Source organism: Jaculus jaculus, chromosome 10 (assembly GCF_020740685.1).
Source record: "Jaculus jaculus isolate mJacJac1 chromosome 10, mJacJac1.mat.Y.cur, whole genome shotgun sequence".
NCBI lineage: Eukaryota > Metazoa > Chordata > Mammalia > Rodentia > Dipodidae > Jaculus > Jaculus jaculus.
In genome coordinates this window covers 21,587,369-21,603,563 of record NC_059111.1, presented here as the reverse complement: position 1 = coordinate 21,603,563, position 16,195 = coordinate 21,587,369, and the positions used below count along the sequence as shown (strand labels likewise).

The 16,195-nt window shown below is 44.5% G+C and overlaps 1 protein-coding gene across 1 annotated transcript; it reads left to right on the top strand.

Annotated features, from left to right (window-relative positions):
* Positions 1-15,285: 15,285 nt before the first annotated feature.
* Positions 15,286-15,782, top strand: LOC123464099 (40S ribosomal protein S13-like). The gene has a single exon (XM_045160912.1). It carries the CDS (start codon positions 15,286-15,288, stop codon positions 15,706-15,708), a length of 423 nt encoding a protein of 140 aa, XP_045016847.1. The 3' UTR covers positions 15,709-15,782.
* The last annotated feature ends 413 nt before the right edge of the window (positions 15,783-16,195 follow it).

The window sequence follows — 16,195 nt, the reverse complement described above, 5'->3', positions numbered from 1 at the left end:
GGATAATGGGGGATCGAACTCAGGTTGTTAGGCTTTACAGACAAGTGCCTTAACTGATGAGCTGTCTCTCCTGCCCTGAAGTTCAGCAGCAAGAAGCCCTGGTGAACCCATTTTCTCTAAATAATAAGATAGATAAATATTTATAAATTATGCTTTATCATAGGTATATATGTAAGGGGGAAAAAATAGCTGGATGTAGTAGTGCACACCTTTAATCCCAGCACTCGGGAGGCAGAGGTAGGAGGATCGCCATAAGTCCAAGGCCACCCTGAGACTACGTAGTGAATTCCAGGTAAGCTTGTGCTGGAGTGAAATCCTACCTCAAAAGAAAAAGAGAGGGGGGAGGCAAGTTGGAAAGATGGCTTAGCAGCTAAGGGTGCTTGCCTGCAAAGCCTAAAGACCCAGGTTTGACTTCCCAGTACCTACATAAGCCAGATGCACATGCTGGTACATGGGTCTCGAGTTCATTTGTGGTGGCTAGATTCCTTGGTGTGCCCATTCTTTCTCTCAAATAAATAAACATTTAAAAAACAAAAACAAAACAAAACCCCAGTACTGTATATGGAGGTCTAGTATTAGCTGAGATTTCAGTTATCAACCGGAGGCTGTTGGAATATATCTCCTGGATAAGGGGACTACTTAATCTTTATAAACAAAACAAGGTTGAATTGTATAAATCCTGGAGTATTACTTGTAATTACTTTTAATGCATTTTGCAGTAATTAAGTCTCTTTATCTCTCTCTCTCTCCATGTATGTCTGTGGACATGCATGGGTGGTACTGAGTCTTAAACCTAGGGCCTTGTGCATATTAGTAATGCACTTTACCACCAACCTATATTCCCATCCTATTTTTTCCTTTTAATTTGAAACAGTAACTTTCCCAAGCTGGTCGTGAACTCTCTTTTGTAGACTAGGAAGACCTAGAACTTGAGAGTCTCTTGCCTTAATCTTCTGAGTAGCTGGGATTACAGGCCTGTGGAACCAATAATTGACCAATTATATATATTTGCAAGGAGAGAGAGAATGGGTGCATTAGGACCTCTTGCATGCACTATTTGTGTATTTGGCTTTACATGGTGTTGCAGTCAGGTTAGCATTACTGGCAGAAATCACCTGACCAAGAGCAGCTTTTGGGAAAAATGGGTTTATCTTGACTTACATACTTGAGGGGAAGCTCCATGATGGCAGGAAAAATGATGGTATGTGCAGACGGTAACATCAGGTGGACAACAGGAACAGGAAAGTGTGCCAAACACTGGCAAGGGGAAACTGGCTACAACACCCATAAGCCCCCCCTCCCCCCAACAATACACTGCCTCTAAGAGGTGTTAATTCTTAAATCTCCATTAGCTGGGAACCTAGCATTCAGAACACCTCAGTTTATGGGGGACACCTAAATCAAACCACCACACATGGGTACTGGGGAATTGAACCCGGCCAGCAGGCTTTATAAGCAAGTACACTTAACTGCTGAGCCATCTCCCGGCCCAGTAATTTAGTCTGAAATGTATAGTGCACAAAAGCTGAGAAATAGGAAGTAAATGGCTTTATTAGAGAAAACTAATGAAATTAGTTATAACTAATGAAGGAGAAATGTTTTTAGTTTCTGTTTCTAATAGCCAGTGATTTTTGTTTTATTTATTTATTTTAGAGAGAGAGAGAGAGGCAGAGAGAGAGAGAGAGACAGTGAGAGAGAGAGAATATGGGTGCATCAGGGGCCTCTAACCACTGCAGACAAACTCCAGATGCATGTGCCATCTTGTGTATCTGGCTTTATGTGGGTACTGGAGAATAGAACCTGGGTTCTTTAGCTTTGCAGGCAAGTGCCTTAACCACTAAGCCATCTCCCCAGTCCCTGATAGCCAATGTTAAGACAATGTTATCTCCTTCCTTCCTTCCTTCCTTCCTTCCTTCTTTTCTTCCTTTCTTTCCTTCTTTCTTCTTCCTTCCCTCTGTCCCTCCCTTCTTCCTCCCTCCCTCCCTCTCTCTTTCTTTCTTTCTTCTCTTTTCTTCCTTCCTTCCACCCTCCCTGTTTCTTTCTCTCTTTCTCTTTCCCTCCATTCCTCCCCCACCCTTTTTGAGGTGGGGTTTCACTCTAGCCCAGGCTGACCTGGAATTCCCTATGTAGTCTCAGTGTGGCCTTGAACTCATTGTGATCCTCCTACCTCTGCCTCCCAAGGGCTGAGATTAAAGGTGTGTGCCACTACGCCTGGCTTCCTTTCTTTTTTTGCGTATTTTATTTTTATTTATTTGAAAATGAGAGAGAAAGAAGGAGAGAGAGAGAGGGAGAAAAAGAGGAAGAGAAAGAGAGAGACTGAATTAATATACCAGGGCCTCTAGCTGCTGCAAACGAACTCCAGATGTGTGCACCACCTTGTGCATCTGGCTTACTTGGTCCTGGGGAATGGAACCTGGGTCCTTTGGCTTTGCAGACAAGTGCCTTAACCTCTAAGCCATCTCTCCAACTTCCTTCCTTCCTCCCTCCCTTCCTTTCTTCTTCTTCTTTTTTTTTTTTCAAGGTAGGGTTTCACTCTAGCTCAGGCTGACCTGGAATTCACTGTGTAGTTTCAGGGTGGTCTTAAACTCATGGTGATCCTCCTACCTCTGCCTCCCAAGTGCTGGGATTAAAGGCATGTGTCAGCACGCCTGGCTTTTTTTTCTTCTTTCTCTCTTTAGATAGGCTGGTTTTGAACTCACAGTGTAGCCCAGGTTAGCTTTGAACTCATGATTCTCCTGCCTCAGCCTCCCAAAGTGCTGGGATTAAAGGCATGCACTGTGACACCCAGCCCAGAATTAATTACTAATGTAATAGTGTCTGACATGAGCGCATGTCAGTTTGGAAACTCATTACATAAGCATTTCCCCCGCTAGACTCCACATAGAAGAGAATCTATGTGACATACATCTTTCTGAATCTTTCATTTCATTTAAAGGTCTTCAACATACACTTTTTTATTTGCATGTGTGTATACGAGTGTAAGGTATATGTGTTGTGCTTTGTGGTACATGATGTGGTATATGCACATATGTGTGTAAATGTGCACCTGAAAGCCAGAGAAGTGGGTGACCACCTCGATCATTCATCTGTGTACTTCCTTGAGATGGAGCCACTCCCTCAACCTAGAACTGCTGTCTTTGGTCAGCAAGCCCCAGAAACTTTCTGGTCTCTGCTCTCCTCTTCAAAACACTGGGCTTACAGGCATGTGTGGTTATGCCCAGCTTTTTACAGGAATCGAATTTGGGTCATCTCGGGCCCTCTCAGGCCCTCATGCTTGCATGGAAAGTGCTCTTAGCCACTGAGCTTTCTCCCCAGTTTTATATAGGAGGTTTTTTTTTTTTTTTTTTCTTTTCCTGATTAATTGTCCTGGTAAATCTGGAAAGGACTGTCATGAAGTCTCTGTGCCTTTCACTATTATGGAAAATTAAAATTAACTAGAGGATGGAGCTTTCTTTTCAACCTGATATCAAGGGATCCCTGGGCTGGGGAGATGGCTTAGTTGTCAAGGTACTTGCCTGGGAAGCCTAAGGAGCCAGGTTCGATTCCCCACAACTTACATAAGACACATGCACATGGTGGTACATGCATATGGAGTTCATTTGCAGTGGCTAAAGGCCCTGGCATGCCCATTTCTAACTCTCTCTCTCTCATAAATAAGTTTTTCAAAAGGGATACCTCAGAAGTTCCTATTAGCAGGCTTAAAGCCTCTGGAGAGCAACTGGTATTAATAGTGACCTGTGTGGGGAAAGAATGGGACAAAAGGTCCCTGAGAGGTGTTGTATCAATTAAAACATCCCAGAAGCGGTATCTGTGGTTGTTGGAACCTGATGGGACTTCTAGAAATCCAAAGTGTCATTCTACTGGGAAGGGATGACCCATCTAGCTGCCTCTTGGTTCCTAGTTAACAAAACGGTTTGGATTTTTTTTATTTTGTTTATTTTAATTTATTTATTTGAGAGTGACAGAGAGAAAGTGAGAAAGAGAGAGAGAGAATGGGCATGCCAGGGCCTCCAGCCACTGCAAACGAACTCCAGATGCGTGCACCCCCTTGTGCATCTGGCTAATGTGGGACCTGGGGAATAGAGCCTCGAATAGGGGTCCTTAGGCTTCACAGGCAAGTGCTCAAAGGTTTGGATTTTTAAATTTTTTTTTAAATTTATTTATTTATTTGAGAGTGACAGAAAGAGAAAGGGAATGGGCACGCCAGGGCTTCCAGCCACTGCAAATGAACTCCAGACGCGTGCGCCCCCTTGTGCATCTGGCTAACGTGGGACCTGGGGAACCGAGCCTCAAACCGGGGTCCTTAGGCTTCACAGGCAAGCGCTAAGCCGCTAAGCCATCTCTCCAGCCACAGTTTGGATTTTAATCAGACAGTTGGTACTTGAGGTCTGGTGACCTGGTTATGTGATAAGACACTAGCCACTCAACATTAGAGTGGTGTCTACTTACTGATGCTAAAAGCTAACTTTGGAAAGATTTTTCAAAATGAAGAAGCCCGCACAGTGGCTCACGCCTGTAATCTCAGCACTGGAGAGACTACGGCAGGAAGCTTGCTGTAAATTCAAGGCCAGCCTGTGCCACGTATTGCATTCCTGGCTAGCCTGGGCTGCAGAGTGAGCGCCTGTATCTAAAATCTAAACAAGGGGCTGAAAAGATTGCTAAGTGGTTAGAGATGCTTGCTTGGAAAACCTGATAGCCTGGGTTTGATATCCCCAGGACCCACACAAAGCCAGATGCATAAAGCGGCACAAGCGTATGGAGTTCATTTGCAGTGTGAGGAGACCCTGGTGCACCCATACTTACTCTGCCACTTCCTCTCTGCCTCAAATAAATAAATAAATAAATAAATAAATAAATAAATAAATAATAAAACCAGGGCTGGAGAGATGACTTAGCAGTTAAGGCACTTGCCTGCAAAACCTAAGAATGCATGTTTGAATCTCCAGGTCCCACGTAGCCAGACACACAGTGTCATAAGCATGCAATGTCACTCACGTGCGTAAGGGGGCACCTGCATCTGGCATTCGTTCATAGCAGCTGAAAGGCCCTGACAGACCCATCCTCTTTCTCTATCTGCTTCTCTCTCTCTCAAAAATAATAAAAATATTGAAAAAAAAACTTAACAAGGGCTGGAGAGATGGCTTAGCAGTTAAGGCAGTTGCCTGCGAAGCCTAAGGACCCATCTTTGACTCTCCAGGTCCCATGTAAGCCAGACACACAAGGTGATGCAAGTGTGCAAGGTTGCACACACACACAAAGGTGACATATACGTCTGAAGTTTGATTGCAGCAGCTGGAGGCTCTAGTGCACCAATTCTCTCTCTCCCTCACGCTCTCTCATTTAAAAAAAAAAAAAAAACAACTAAACAAAGCCAGGCATGGTGGTGCACGCCTTTAATCCCAGCACTCAGGCGGCAGAGGTAAGAGAATTGCTGTGAGTTGAGGCCAGCCTGAGACTACATAGTGAATTCTAGGTCAGCCTGGACTTGGGTAAGACCCTACCTCAAACAAAACAAAACAACAACAACAAAAAAACAGGGCTAGAGAGAAAGTGTAGTGTAGTGGTTAAGGCACTTGCCTGCAAAACCAAAGGACCCAGCTATTCCCCAGGACCCATGTAATCCAGATGCACAAGGTGGTGCACACATCTGGAGTTTGTTTGCAGTGACTGAAGGCCCTGGTATACCCATTTAAAAAATTTTTTTATTTTTATTTATTTATTTGAGAGATACAGAGGGAGAGAGAAGGAGATAGAGAGAGAGAGATAGAGAGAGAGCATGGGCGCGCCAGGGGCTCTAGTCACTGCCCTCTCTCTCTCTCTCTCTCTCTCTCTCTCTCTCTCGGGATCATTTTTTTCCTTTCTCTCTAAATAAAAATAAAATATTAAAAAAATAAAAATTAAACAAAAAAAGTGCTATGACTCCTGGGCATGGGCAGACCAATATTTCCCTGGATGTTGCTGCATTCCAGCCATATTCCCTCCTCAACTGTTCTCATTGCCGAGGTCCTTTCCAATCATGTCACTGTGTCCTTCTATTGAATTGACTTGACTTAACCTCTCTCTTCCTTGGGAATAGAAGAGGTCAGTTAGACCAGTGGGGCAAGCAAAAGGTAAATCCCAAAGTGATTCAGTCTTCTTTGAAAATATCATATTGAGGGCTGGAGAGATGGCTTAGCGGTTAAGCGCTTGCCTGTGAAGCCTAAGGACCCCGGTTCGAGGCTCGATTCCCCAGGACCCACGTTAGCCAGATGCACAAGGAGGCGCACACATCTGGAATTCGTCTGCATTGGTTGGAAGCCCTGGTGTGCCCATTCTCTCTCTCTGCCTCTTTCTCTGTCTGTCACTCTCAAGTAAATAAATAAAAATAAACCAAAAAAATTAAAAGAAAAAGAAAATATCGTATTGAGGCTGGAGAGATGGCTTAGCAGTTAAGGCGCTTGCTTGCAAAGCCTGAGGACCCAGGTTCAATTCCCCGGTACCCACATAAGCCAGATACACAATGTGGTGAATGCATCTGAAGTTCGTTTGCAGTGGCTGGAGGCCCTGGTGTGCTCTTTCTCTCTATCAGCATGGTGCTCTCTCTCTCTCTCCCCCCCCTTCTCTCTCTTTCAAATAAATAAAAATGCAAAAATTAAACTTTTTTTGGGTGTGAGTACCAGCACCAGATGTCTGGTGTGTGTATGTGTGTGTGTGTGGGTGTGTGTGGTGTTACTGAGGTCCGAACCTAGGGCTACACACATGCTAGGCAAATGCTACCACTAAGCTCTAGTCCTTTTTTTTTTTTTTGGTTTTTCGAGGTAGGGTTTCACTCTGGCTCAGGCTGACCTGGAATTCACTATGTAGTCTCAGGGTGGCCTCGAACTCACGGCAATCCTCCTACCTCTGCCTCCCGAGTGCTGGGATTAAAGGCGTGCGCTACCACGCCCGGCTCTTTTTTTTTTACTTTTTATTTTGAGTCAATGTCTCAAACACATATTTTGTTGTTAATGTTGGCTAAGATACCTTCTTTTTTTCTGGCAAAAATAAACAACAGGGCTGGAGAGATGGCTTAATGGTTATAAGGCACATGCCTGTGAAGCCTAAGGACCCAGGTTCAATTCTCCAGGTCCCACTTAAGCCAGATTTATATGCTGGCACATGCAGCTGGAGTTTGTTTGTGGTGGCTAGAGGCCCTGGTGCGCCCATTCTCTCTTTCTCTCCCTCTCTCTGTCTCTAATAAATAAATTAAAAAAAAATAAAATCTTAAAGAAAAACAACAACAACCACAAAAAAACCTTACCCACAAACTACCAATCTTAACAGGGGAAAAAAAACATTGAGATGCTAGTGTGGACACTAGAGTATGTTGTGGTACATGTGATATGTCGTGTGTGGTATATGCATGTGGATGCAAAGGTGTGCATGCCTCATGTGTGTGCATGTGTGTGGAGGCCAGAGGAGGATGTCAGATCTCCTCTTATTGCTCATCTACCTATTTCTTTCTTTGAGAGGGAGTCTCTCCTTCAGCCCAGAGCTGCTGTCCGTCTGTGAGCCCCAGAAATTATCTGGTCTCCTCTTCCCATGAACTGAGGTACCAGATTTGCACAGCCAATCCCAGCTTTTTACATGCATTCTGGGTAGTTGTACTTGGTTGTCTCCTCAGTAACACCACACACACACACACACACACACACACACACACACACACACCAGACATCTGGTGCTGGTACTCACAAAAATTTTTTAATTTTTGTATTTTTATTTGTTTGAGAGAGAGAGAGAGAGAAGGAGGGAGGGAAGGAGAGAGAGAAAGACACAGAGAGGCCCACATGCTTAAGCCAAAAGCCCTCTATTTATCTATTTGTTTGTTTATTTGCAAGCAGAGAGAGAGATAAAGAGAGAGAGGGAGAGCCAGGGCCTCTAATCACGGTAAACAAACTCCAGATCCATGTACCATTGTGCATCCAGGCTCCAAGCACTCTTAACTGAACTGAGCCATCTTCCATATTGTGAATTGTGAGACAAGGTCTCGCTATATATCCCAGGCTGAGCTCAAAATTGCAATTGTCTTCAGGCAGATGTTTTAGAAGCATGAGCTCAGAGGCTGTCAGGCACTCTGGGGGGAAAGTTCACTGGCAAAGGAGGTTCTCAAGGACAGGGTGGGGTATGCTTGCTTTTGTTAGTTTTCTGACTTTACCCCTGGACATAGCACATGTGGCTATGCTCCTGTTGCAAGATTAATACTATCTTACTCCTGGGTTTTTGCTAAAGGAAGCTAAATAGAGTATAATGAGAGTTCCTGAAGTTTTATTAAGAAGAAATGTATTCCGTGTCAGAGAGATTAAAAAGTTGTCTATATTCTAAGCCCTTGCTTAACTGTTTTATGGTAAGAGGACATGTTAAATTCTAGGGTTGATTTAAATCAATCTCAACACATATATTTTTGGGGGAGGTTGTCAAAGTAAGGTCTCACTCTAGCTCAGGCTGACCTGGAATTTACTATGTCATCTCAGGGTGGCCTTGAACCCATGGCAATCCTCCTACCTCTGCCTCCTGAGTGTTGGAATTAATGGCATGAGCCACCACACCCAATTTTTTTTTTTTTTTTTTTGAGGTAGGGTCTCAGGCTGGCTTCAAATGCATAGTGATCCTCCTACCTCTGACTCCCAAATGTGTGTGCCACCATGCCTGGCTCAACATAGATTTTTTTTTGTTTTAATCCTGCTATTATTTCAGGGAAGAAGTGATAATTTCATCTGGGAATCTGATTCCAAAACTTCATCTGTACAAACTGAACTGAGGTCTGGGGAGATTGCCAGCCCAGGTTGCGTTGCCCAGCCCATGTAAAGCTGGACAAGTAGTTGTAGTGGCAAGAGACCCTGGTACACCCACAGACATTTCAAATAAACCAGCAAGTAAAAAAGTAAAAACTAAGGCTGGAGAGATGGCTTAGTGGTTAAGGTGCTTGCCTGCAAAGCCAAAGGACTCAGGTTCAATTCTCCAGGACCTATGCAAGCCAGATGCGCATGGTGGCACATGCCTCTAGAGTTCATTTGCAGTGGCTAGAGACCCTGGAGTGCCCATTCTCTCTCTCTCTCTCAAAATACATAAATAAAAATAAAAACTGGCATATACATGGCACATGCCTTTAATCCCAGCACTTGGGAGGCAGAGGTAGGAGGATTACTATGAGCTTGTGGCCACGCTGAGATTACATAATGAATTCCAGGCCAGCCTGGGCTAGAGTGAGACCCTACCTCAATAAATAAGTAAGTAAGTAAATAAATAAATAAAACCTGAACTGGGATTTCTATTTCTCCAGTTAGAGTCTGATTTTTAAACTTTTATCTATGTTTACATATCTGTATCATATTCATCTGAACATTTGATTTTATAATGCTTATATCTCTATTTTGAAAGAAAATAGGGTTGTTATACACACAATTGATCTGAAGTCCTTCTAATTATTTTTTAAATTTATTTGAGAGAGAGAGAGAGAGATGCACATGGTGGCACGTGCATCTAGAGCTTGTTTGCAGTGTCTATAGGCCCTGGCACACCCATTCTTTCTCTCTCTCAAATAAATAGATAAAACCAAAAATATTCAAAATAAGTGCAGCTTTTTTTGTTTGTTCATTTTGTTTTTTTAAGGTAGGGTCTCACTCTAGCTCAGGCTGACCTGGAATTCACTATGTAGTCTCAGGGTGGCCTTGAATTTATGGCGATCCTCCTACCTCTGCCGCCCAAGTGCTGAAATTAAAGGTGTGAACCATCATGCCTGATTTAAAATAAGAGCATCTTAAAAAAAAAAAAAAATGAAGTCAAAGCTAGGGAGATGGCGCACACGTGAGTACTGGAATGAGAATCCCCACGGCCACATGACCACAAGCAGAATGCCAGGCAGGCCTCTGTCATGTCAGTATGAGGGTGGTGAGGTGGGAGGCAGGGAGAGAATTTCCTGAAAGCCCGTGGACCAGCTAGGTTACTAGTCCCTGCAGCCAGCAACCTTGGGAATCAGAGACCCTGCCTCAAATGAGGTTGAAGGCAAAGACCAACACCTGAAAATTGACCACCACGTATGTGCCACGATATGTGTGTACCCACACTCACACCCATGACCACACTCACTCTCACATATCACACTCACACCAAAAACCAGAATGAGACCAGTATACTCCTACTCACGTGAGAAGTTATCAGTGGGCACAATTTGAAAGAAACTAGCAAGGTAAAGCATGTAAAATTAAATCATTTTGAAAAGGAAAGAAATTCAAAATGGTTTAACCTTCTAAAACACAGTTTTCATTTTAACAATACAGGTATTATGTATGTCCTATCTTTAGGCTAAAGGTAAAGTGTTGCTTCCTTTGACAGTTAGGCAAATTATATATTGAAGCAAAACCCTTAGAACATACTTATTAACTGAAATTATCATGTGCTGATTACTTCATTACCATTTAATTCTCACAAAATCACCATTTGCAAGTGAGAAAACCAGTACTTAGAGGAGTTAAATTGCTTGAGGTTCAGTTCCAGGCTATTGGCAGGAGAGCTGGGGTTTGAGCTATAATTCATGTTGTGAGGCCAGCATACCACATTTGCCTTGCAATCACTTGAGTTTCTTTTACCATCTGCATTTTACAATAGTGGACCCCAGGGAATCACAGGGGGAGACATTAGCTTTGTAATTTGGCTGAACACTAAGGGAAATTCTACCTTCCTGTTGAAGTAGATGGAGCTGACTCAGCCCTTACATTTGCAGAGGACTAATCTGAAGAACTCGAACACAGAACAGTAGCAAAAGAGTAGTAACAACCTAACTGTCCATCAATAGGGGACTGATAAATAACATGTGTTCAAATTGTTTATTCAAAGAGCAAAGACAGTGCCTACAGGCTGGAGAGATGGCTTAGTGGTTAAGGCGCTTACCTGCAAAGCCTAAGGACCCATGTCTGACTCTCCAGATCCCATGGTAGCCAGGCGAATGAAGGTGAGGCAAATGCGAGGTCGCACGTGCCCACTAGGTGGCGCAAGCATCTGGAGTTCAAGTTCAATGGCTAAGGCCCTGGTGCGCTAATTCTCTCTCCTTGGTTTTCGAGGAAGGGTCTCACTCTAGCCCAGGCTGACCTGGAATTCACAATGTAGTCTCAGGGTGGCCCCAAACTCATGGCGATCCTCCTCTCTCTGTCTCCTGAGTGCTGGGATTAAAGGTGTGTGCCACCATGCTGGGCAAATTTTTTTTTTAAATAGTGCCTAGGGGTATAGTTCAGAAGTGGAATGTATTTTAGCATGAGTAAGGCCAAAGAAATAAAAAATTAAAACATGGGCTGTGGTGATGGCTCAGCAATTAAAGGTGCTTGCTCACAAAGCCAGCCAACTTGGAGTTCAATTCCTCAGTACCCACATAAAGCCAAATGCACAAGGTGGCACATGTGTCTGGAGTTCATTTGCAGTGACTAAAGACCCTGGTGTGCCCAGTCTCTTTCTCTCTCTTAATAAATAAATTTTTAAAGATTTTTTCTTTTTTAAGGATTTTGTTTTCATTTATTAGTGATAGACAGGGTGAGAGAAAGAGAGAGAGAGAGAGACATAGTGAGAATAGGCACACCAGGGCCTCTAGCCACTGCAAATGAACTCCAGAAGCATGTGCCACCATGTGCATCTGGTTTACGTGGGACCTCATGAATCAAACCTGGGTCCTTAGGCTTCATAGGCATGTGTCTTTAACCGCTAAGCCATCTCTTCAGCCTTGAATAACAATTTTAAATGAGGGCTGGAGAGATGGCTTAGTGGTTAAGGCATTTGCCTGCAAAGCCGAAGGATCCAGGTTCGACTCCCCAGGACCCACGTAAGCCAGATGCACAAGGGGACACATGCATCTGGAGTTTGTCTGCAGTGGCTGAAGGCCCTGGCGTGCCCATTCTCTCTCCCTCTCTGCCTTGTTCCCTTCTCTCCCTTTCTCTCTCTCATATAAATAAAATTAAAATTAAGTTTAAAAAGTTAAATTAATATATATTATAAAAAATGTAGTAGATTGGCTTATGAGATAGGCTGAGAACCCAACAGCTGCTCAGTTCAGAGAGCTGGATGTCTGAGGCTTGGGAGATTCCTGGAGAGTGGCTGGTATTAAGCCCATGCTGGAATGCCAAAGAAGCTGGAGTCTGATGCCAGTGGAGGATGGTGGTGGCAGCAACAGCAGGGACACTCAGCAAGAAGCCCAGGAGACTGGTAGGCAAAACTGCTTTGTTCTCTTTATCTCTGGACCACCCATTGGAAGGTGCTACCCACTCTGAGGGAGGGCCTCCTGCACCCCTAGGCGTGTCCTTTCAGGAAATGCCCTCACAGAGACGTGTATCTCCTAGTTGATTCCAGATCGCGTCAAATTGACAATTAAGATTAACCACTCTAGGGTTCCTTTCATCTTGGGATCTACCGTCCTCTAGATCATAAAGTTGCACACATTGCTTCAACTCTCGTTATACTGGAGAAAACTTTGTCACCTTCCACATTTTTATTTATTTATTAGAGACAGAGAGGGGGAGAGGAAGAGAGATAGAGAGAATGGGCACGCCAGGGCCTTTAGCCACTGCAAACGAATTCCAGACACATGCATGCACCACCATGGACATCTGTCTTACATGGAACCTGGAGAATCACACCTGGGTCCTTAGGCTTTGCAGGCAAGCGTCTTAACTGCTAAGCCATCCCTCCAGCTCACCTTCCACATTTAAAATTATTTATTTATTTATTTATTTATTTATTTATTTATTTATTTATTTATTAGTGAGAGCGAGGGAGAGAGAGAGAGAATGGGTGTATCAGGGCCTCTAGCCACTGCAAACGAACTCCAGATATATGCACCACCATATGCATCTGGCTTACCTGGGACCTGGAGAATCAAACCTGGGTCCTTAGGCTTCGCAGGCATGCGCCTTAGCTGCTAAGCCATCTCTTGAGCCCACTTTCCACATTTTTTTTTTTCAAGGTAAGTTATCACTCTAACCCCGGCTGACCTGGAACTCACTCTGAAGTCCCAGGCTGACCTCCCCTCAAACTCACAGCAAACCTCCTACCTTTGCCTCCCGAGTGCTGAGATGAAAGCCATGTGCCACCACGCACGGCTTAGAAAACATTTTTTAAAAAGGTGGAAGAAGCCGGGCGTGGTGGCCCACACTTTTAATCCCAGCACTCGGGAGGCAGAGGTAGGAGGATCACCATGAGTTCGAGGCCACCCTGAAACTACATAGTGAATTCCAGGTCAGCCTGGGCTAGAATGAGACCCTACCTCGAAAAGCACAAAATAATAATAATAATAAAGTTTTCTATTATTTATTTTGTGTGTGTGAAAGAGAGGCAGAGAGAGAAAAGAGAATGGGCACAGCAGGGCCCTCAGCCACCCAGAATGAACTCCAGATGCATGCGCCCCCTTGTGACCATGTGCAACATTGCACGCTGTGTCACTGCATTTGGCTACGTGAAACCTGGAGAGAGAATGGGTGTGCCAGGGCTGGTAGTCACTGCAAACAAACTCCAGACTCATGTGCCACTTTGTGCATCTGGCTTACCTGAGTACTGGGGAATCAAACATGGGTCCTTAGGCTTCGCAGGCAAGCGCCTTAACTGCTGAGCCATCTCTCTAGATCTCCTTCCACCTTTGTGAGACAAGGTCTCTCTTACTGTTGCATTGCTGTGGGTGCCAGCTTAACTGGCCATTGAGCCTCTATTCTCCTGGTTCCCCTCTTATAGGCATGTTGAGATCACGGATGCTGGTGCCACTTTGCCTCCAGCTTTATGTGGTTGGTAGGGAATTGAATTCATGTCAGTAGGCTTGCAAACAGGTGCCTTTAACTGCTGATCCAAGAGCCCAGTAGCGCAGTAGTCAGTTAGCACGGTACTTATATAATAAGTGCTGAGCCATCTCCCCAGCCCCAAGTATTGTCTTATGGCTTTACTTATTTATTCAGACAAGTATTATGATTTTTATCAACTTTGTAATCCAATCTCCCTAGAAGCCGTTTGGACTGATTTGTTTTAAAAGTTTCTTAAGCCAGAAATTATGTCTACAAACACGCACGTACGCACAAATACTGGGGCTGGGGAGATGGTTCACCGGGTAAGAGCACTTGTTATACATACATGAGGACCTGAGTTTGATCCCAAGCACCTACATAAAGCCAGGTGAAAAGTGGCCTATGTGCCTGGGATCTCAACATGCCTCTGCCAATGCGAGGCAGAGGCCAGAGAATCTGGAAGCTCATGCATGGGCCAGCTGGACAGGTGAAGATGATATGGCAAAAAAAAAAAAAAAAAGAACAGGAGGGCTGGAGAGATGGTTTAGCAGTTAAGCGAAGCGCTTGCCTGTGAAGGCTAAGAACCCCGGTTCAAGGCTCGATTCCCCAGGACCCACGTTAGCCAGATTCACTAGGGGGTGCACGTGTCTGGAGTTTGTATGCAGTGGCTGGAGGCCCTGGCGCGCCCATTCTCTCTCTCTCTGCCTCTTTTTCTCTCTGTCTGTCGCTCTCAGATAAATAAATAAAAATGAACAAAAAAATAACAGGAGATCCTAACTAATAAAAATATTATTGTTAGCCGGGCATGGTGGTGCCTTTAATCCCAGCACTTGGGAGGCAGAGGTAGGAGGATCGCTGTGAGTTCGAGGCCACCCTGAGACTCGATAGAATTCCAGGTCAGCCTGGGCTAGAGTGAGACCCTGCCTCAAAAAAAAAAAAAAAAAAATTGTTAGCTGGAGTGGTGTGCACGCCTTTAATCCCAGCACTTGGAAGGCAGAAGTATGAGGATTTCTATGAGTTTGAAGCCAGCCTGAGATTACAGAGTGAGTTCCAGGTCAGCCTGGGCTAGAGTAAGACCCTACCTCAAAAAACCAAACAGAAAGAGGGTGGGGGAGAGGGAGAGGGAGGGAGAGCGAGAGCGCACTGGAGAAATCGCTCAGTGGTTAAGGCACTTGACTGCAAAGCCTAAGGACCCAGGTTCAATTCCCAAGTATCCATGTAAAACCAGATACACAAGATCACAAGATGGCACATGCATCTGGAGTTTGTTTGCAGTTGCTAGAGGCCATGGCACACTCATTCTCTCTTTCTCTCTGCCTCTCTCTTACAAACTAACTAACTACATAAATGAATAAAATTTTAAAAAGAGAGGAAGAGTGTAAGAGAGAAATCATTAAGTATAGGCCTTTGCTTAAAAAAAGAAAATGCTTTAATAGATCATACTTTCAAGTTGCTCTGCTTGAAGTCTTTTAAAAATGGCTTCTTTTAAAAAACAGAATGAGAGACCGCTGCCATCATGGGTCGCGTGCACGCTCCCTGGAAGGGCCTGTCTCAGTCGGCTCTGCCGAACCGCCACAGCGTGCCCACGTGGCTGAAGTTGACGTTGGACGACATGAAGGAGCAGATTTACAAATTGGCCAAGAAGGGCCTGACTCCCTCACACGTCGGTGTGACCCTGAGGGTCTCACACGGCGTTGCACAAGTGCGCTTTGTGACAAGTGATGAAATCTTGCGAATCTTGAAGTCCAAAGGACTGGCTCCTGCTCTTCCTGAGGACCTCTACCATCCAATCAAGAAAGCGGTTGCTGTTCGCAAGCGTCTTGAGAGGAACAGAAAGGATAAGGATGCTAAGTTCCGGCTGATTCTGATAGAGAGCCGAATTCACCGATTGGCTCCTTACTATAAGACCAAGCGGGTGCTTCCTTCCAACTGGAAATAAGAGTCATCCACAGCCTCTGCTCTAGTTGCATAAATTTATCTTGTGTACTCCAGCAATAAAATCTCTTGAAATAATAATAATAATAATAAAAAACAAAAAACAGAATGATAGCCGGGTGTGGTGGCGCATACCTTTAATCCCAGCACTCGGGAGGCAGAGGTAGGAGGATCACTGTGAGTTTGAGGCCACCCTGAGACTATATAGTGAATTCCAGGTCAGATTGAGCTAGAGTGAGACTCTACCTTGGAAAACCAAAAACAACAACAACAACAACAACAACAAAACAAAAACAACCCAGAATGATAAGGGCTGGAGAGATAGCTAAGTGGTTAAAAGCACTTGCTTGCAAAGCCTGATGGCCAGGGTTTGATTCCCCAGTACCCAAGTAAAACCAGATGGCTCCTGTGTATAGAGTTCATTTGCAGTGGCAGGAGGCCCCAACACGCCCATTCTCTCTCTCTCTCACTCACTTGCTCCCTTTGTAAAT

What these genes read in the sequence shown, in the direction of transcription:
- LOC123464099 (XM_045160912.1), top strand. Translation starts at nt 15,286, where the DNA reads ATGGGTCGCGTGCACGCTCCCTGGAAGGGCCTGTCTCAGTCGGCTCTG.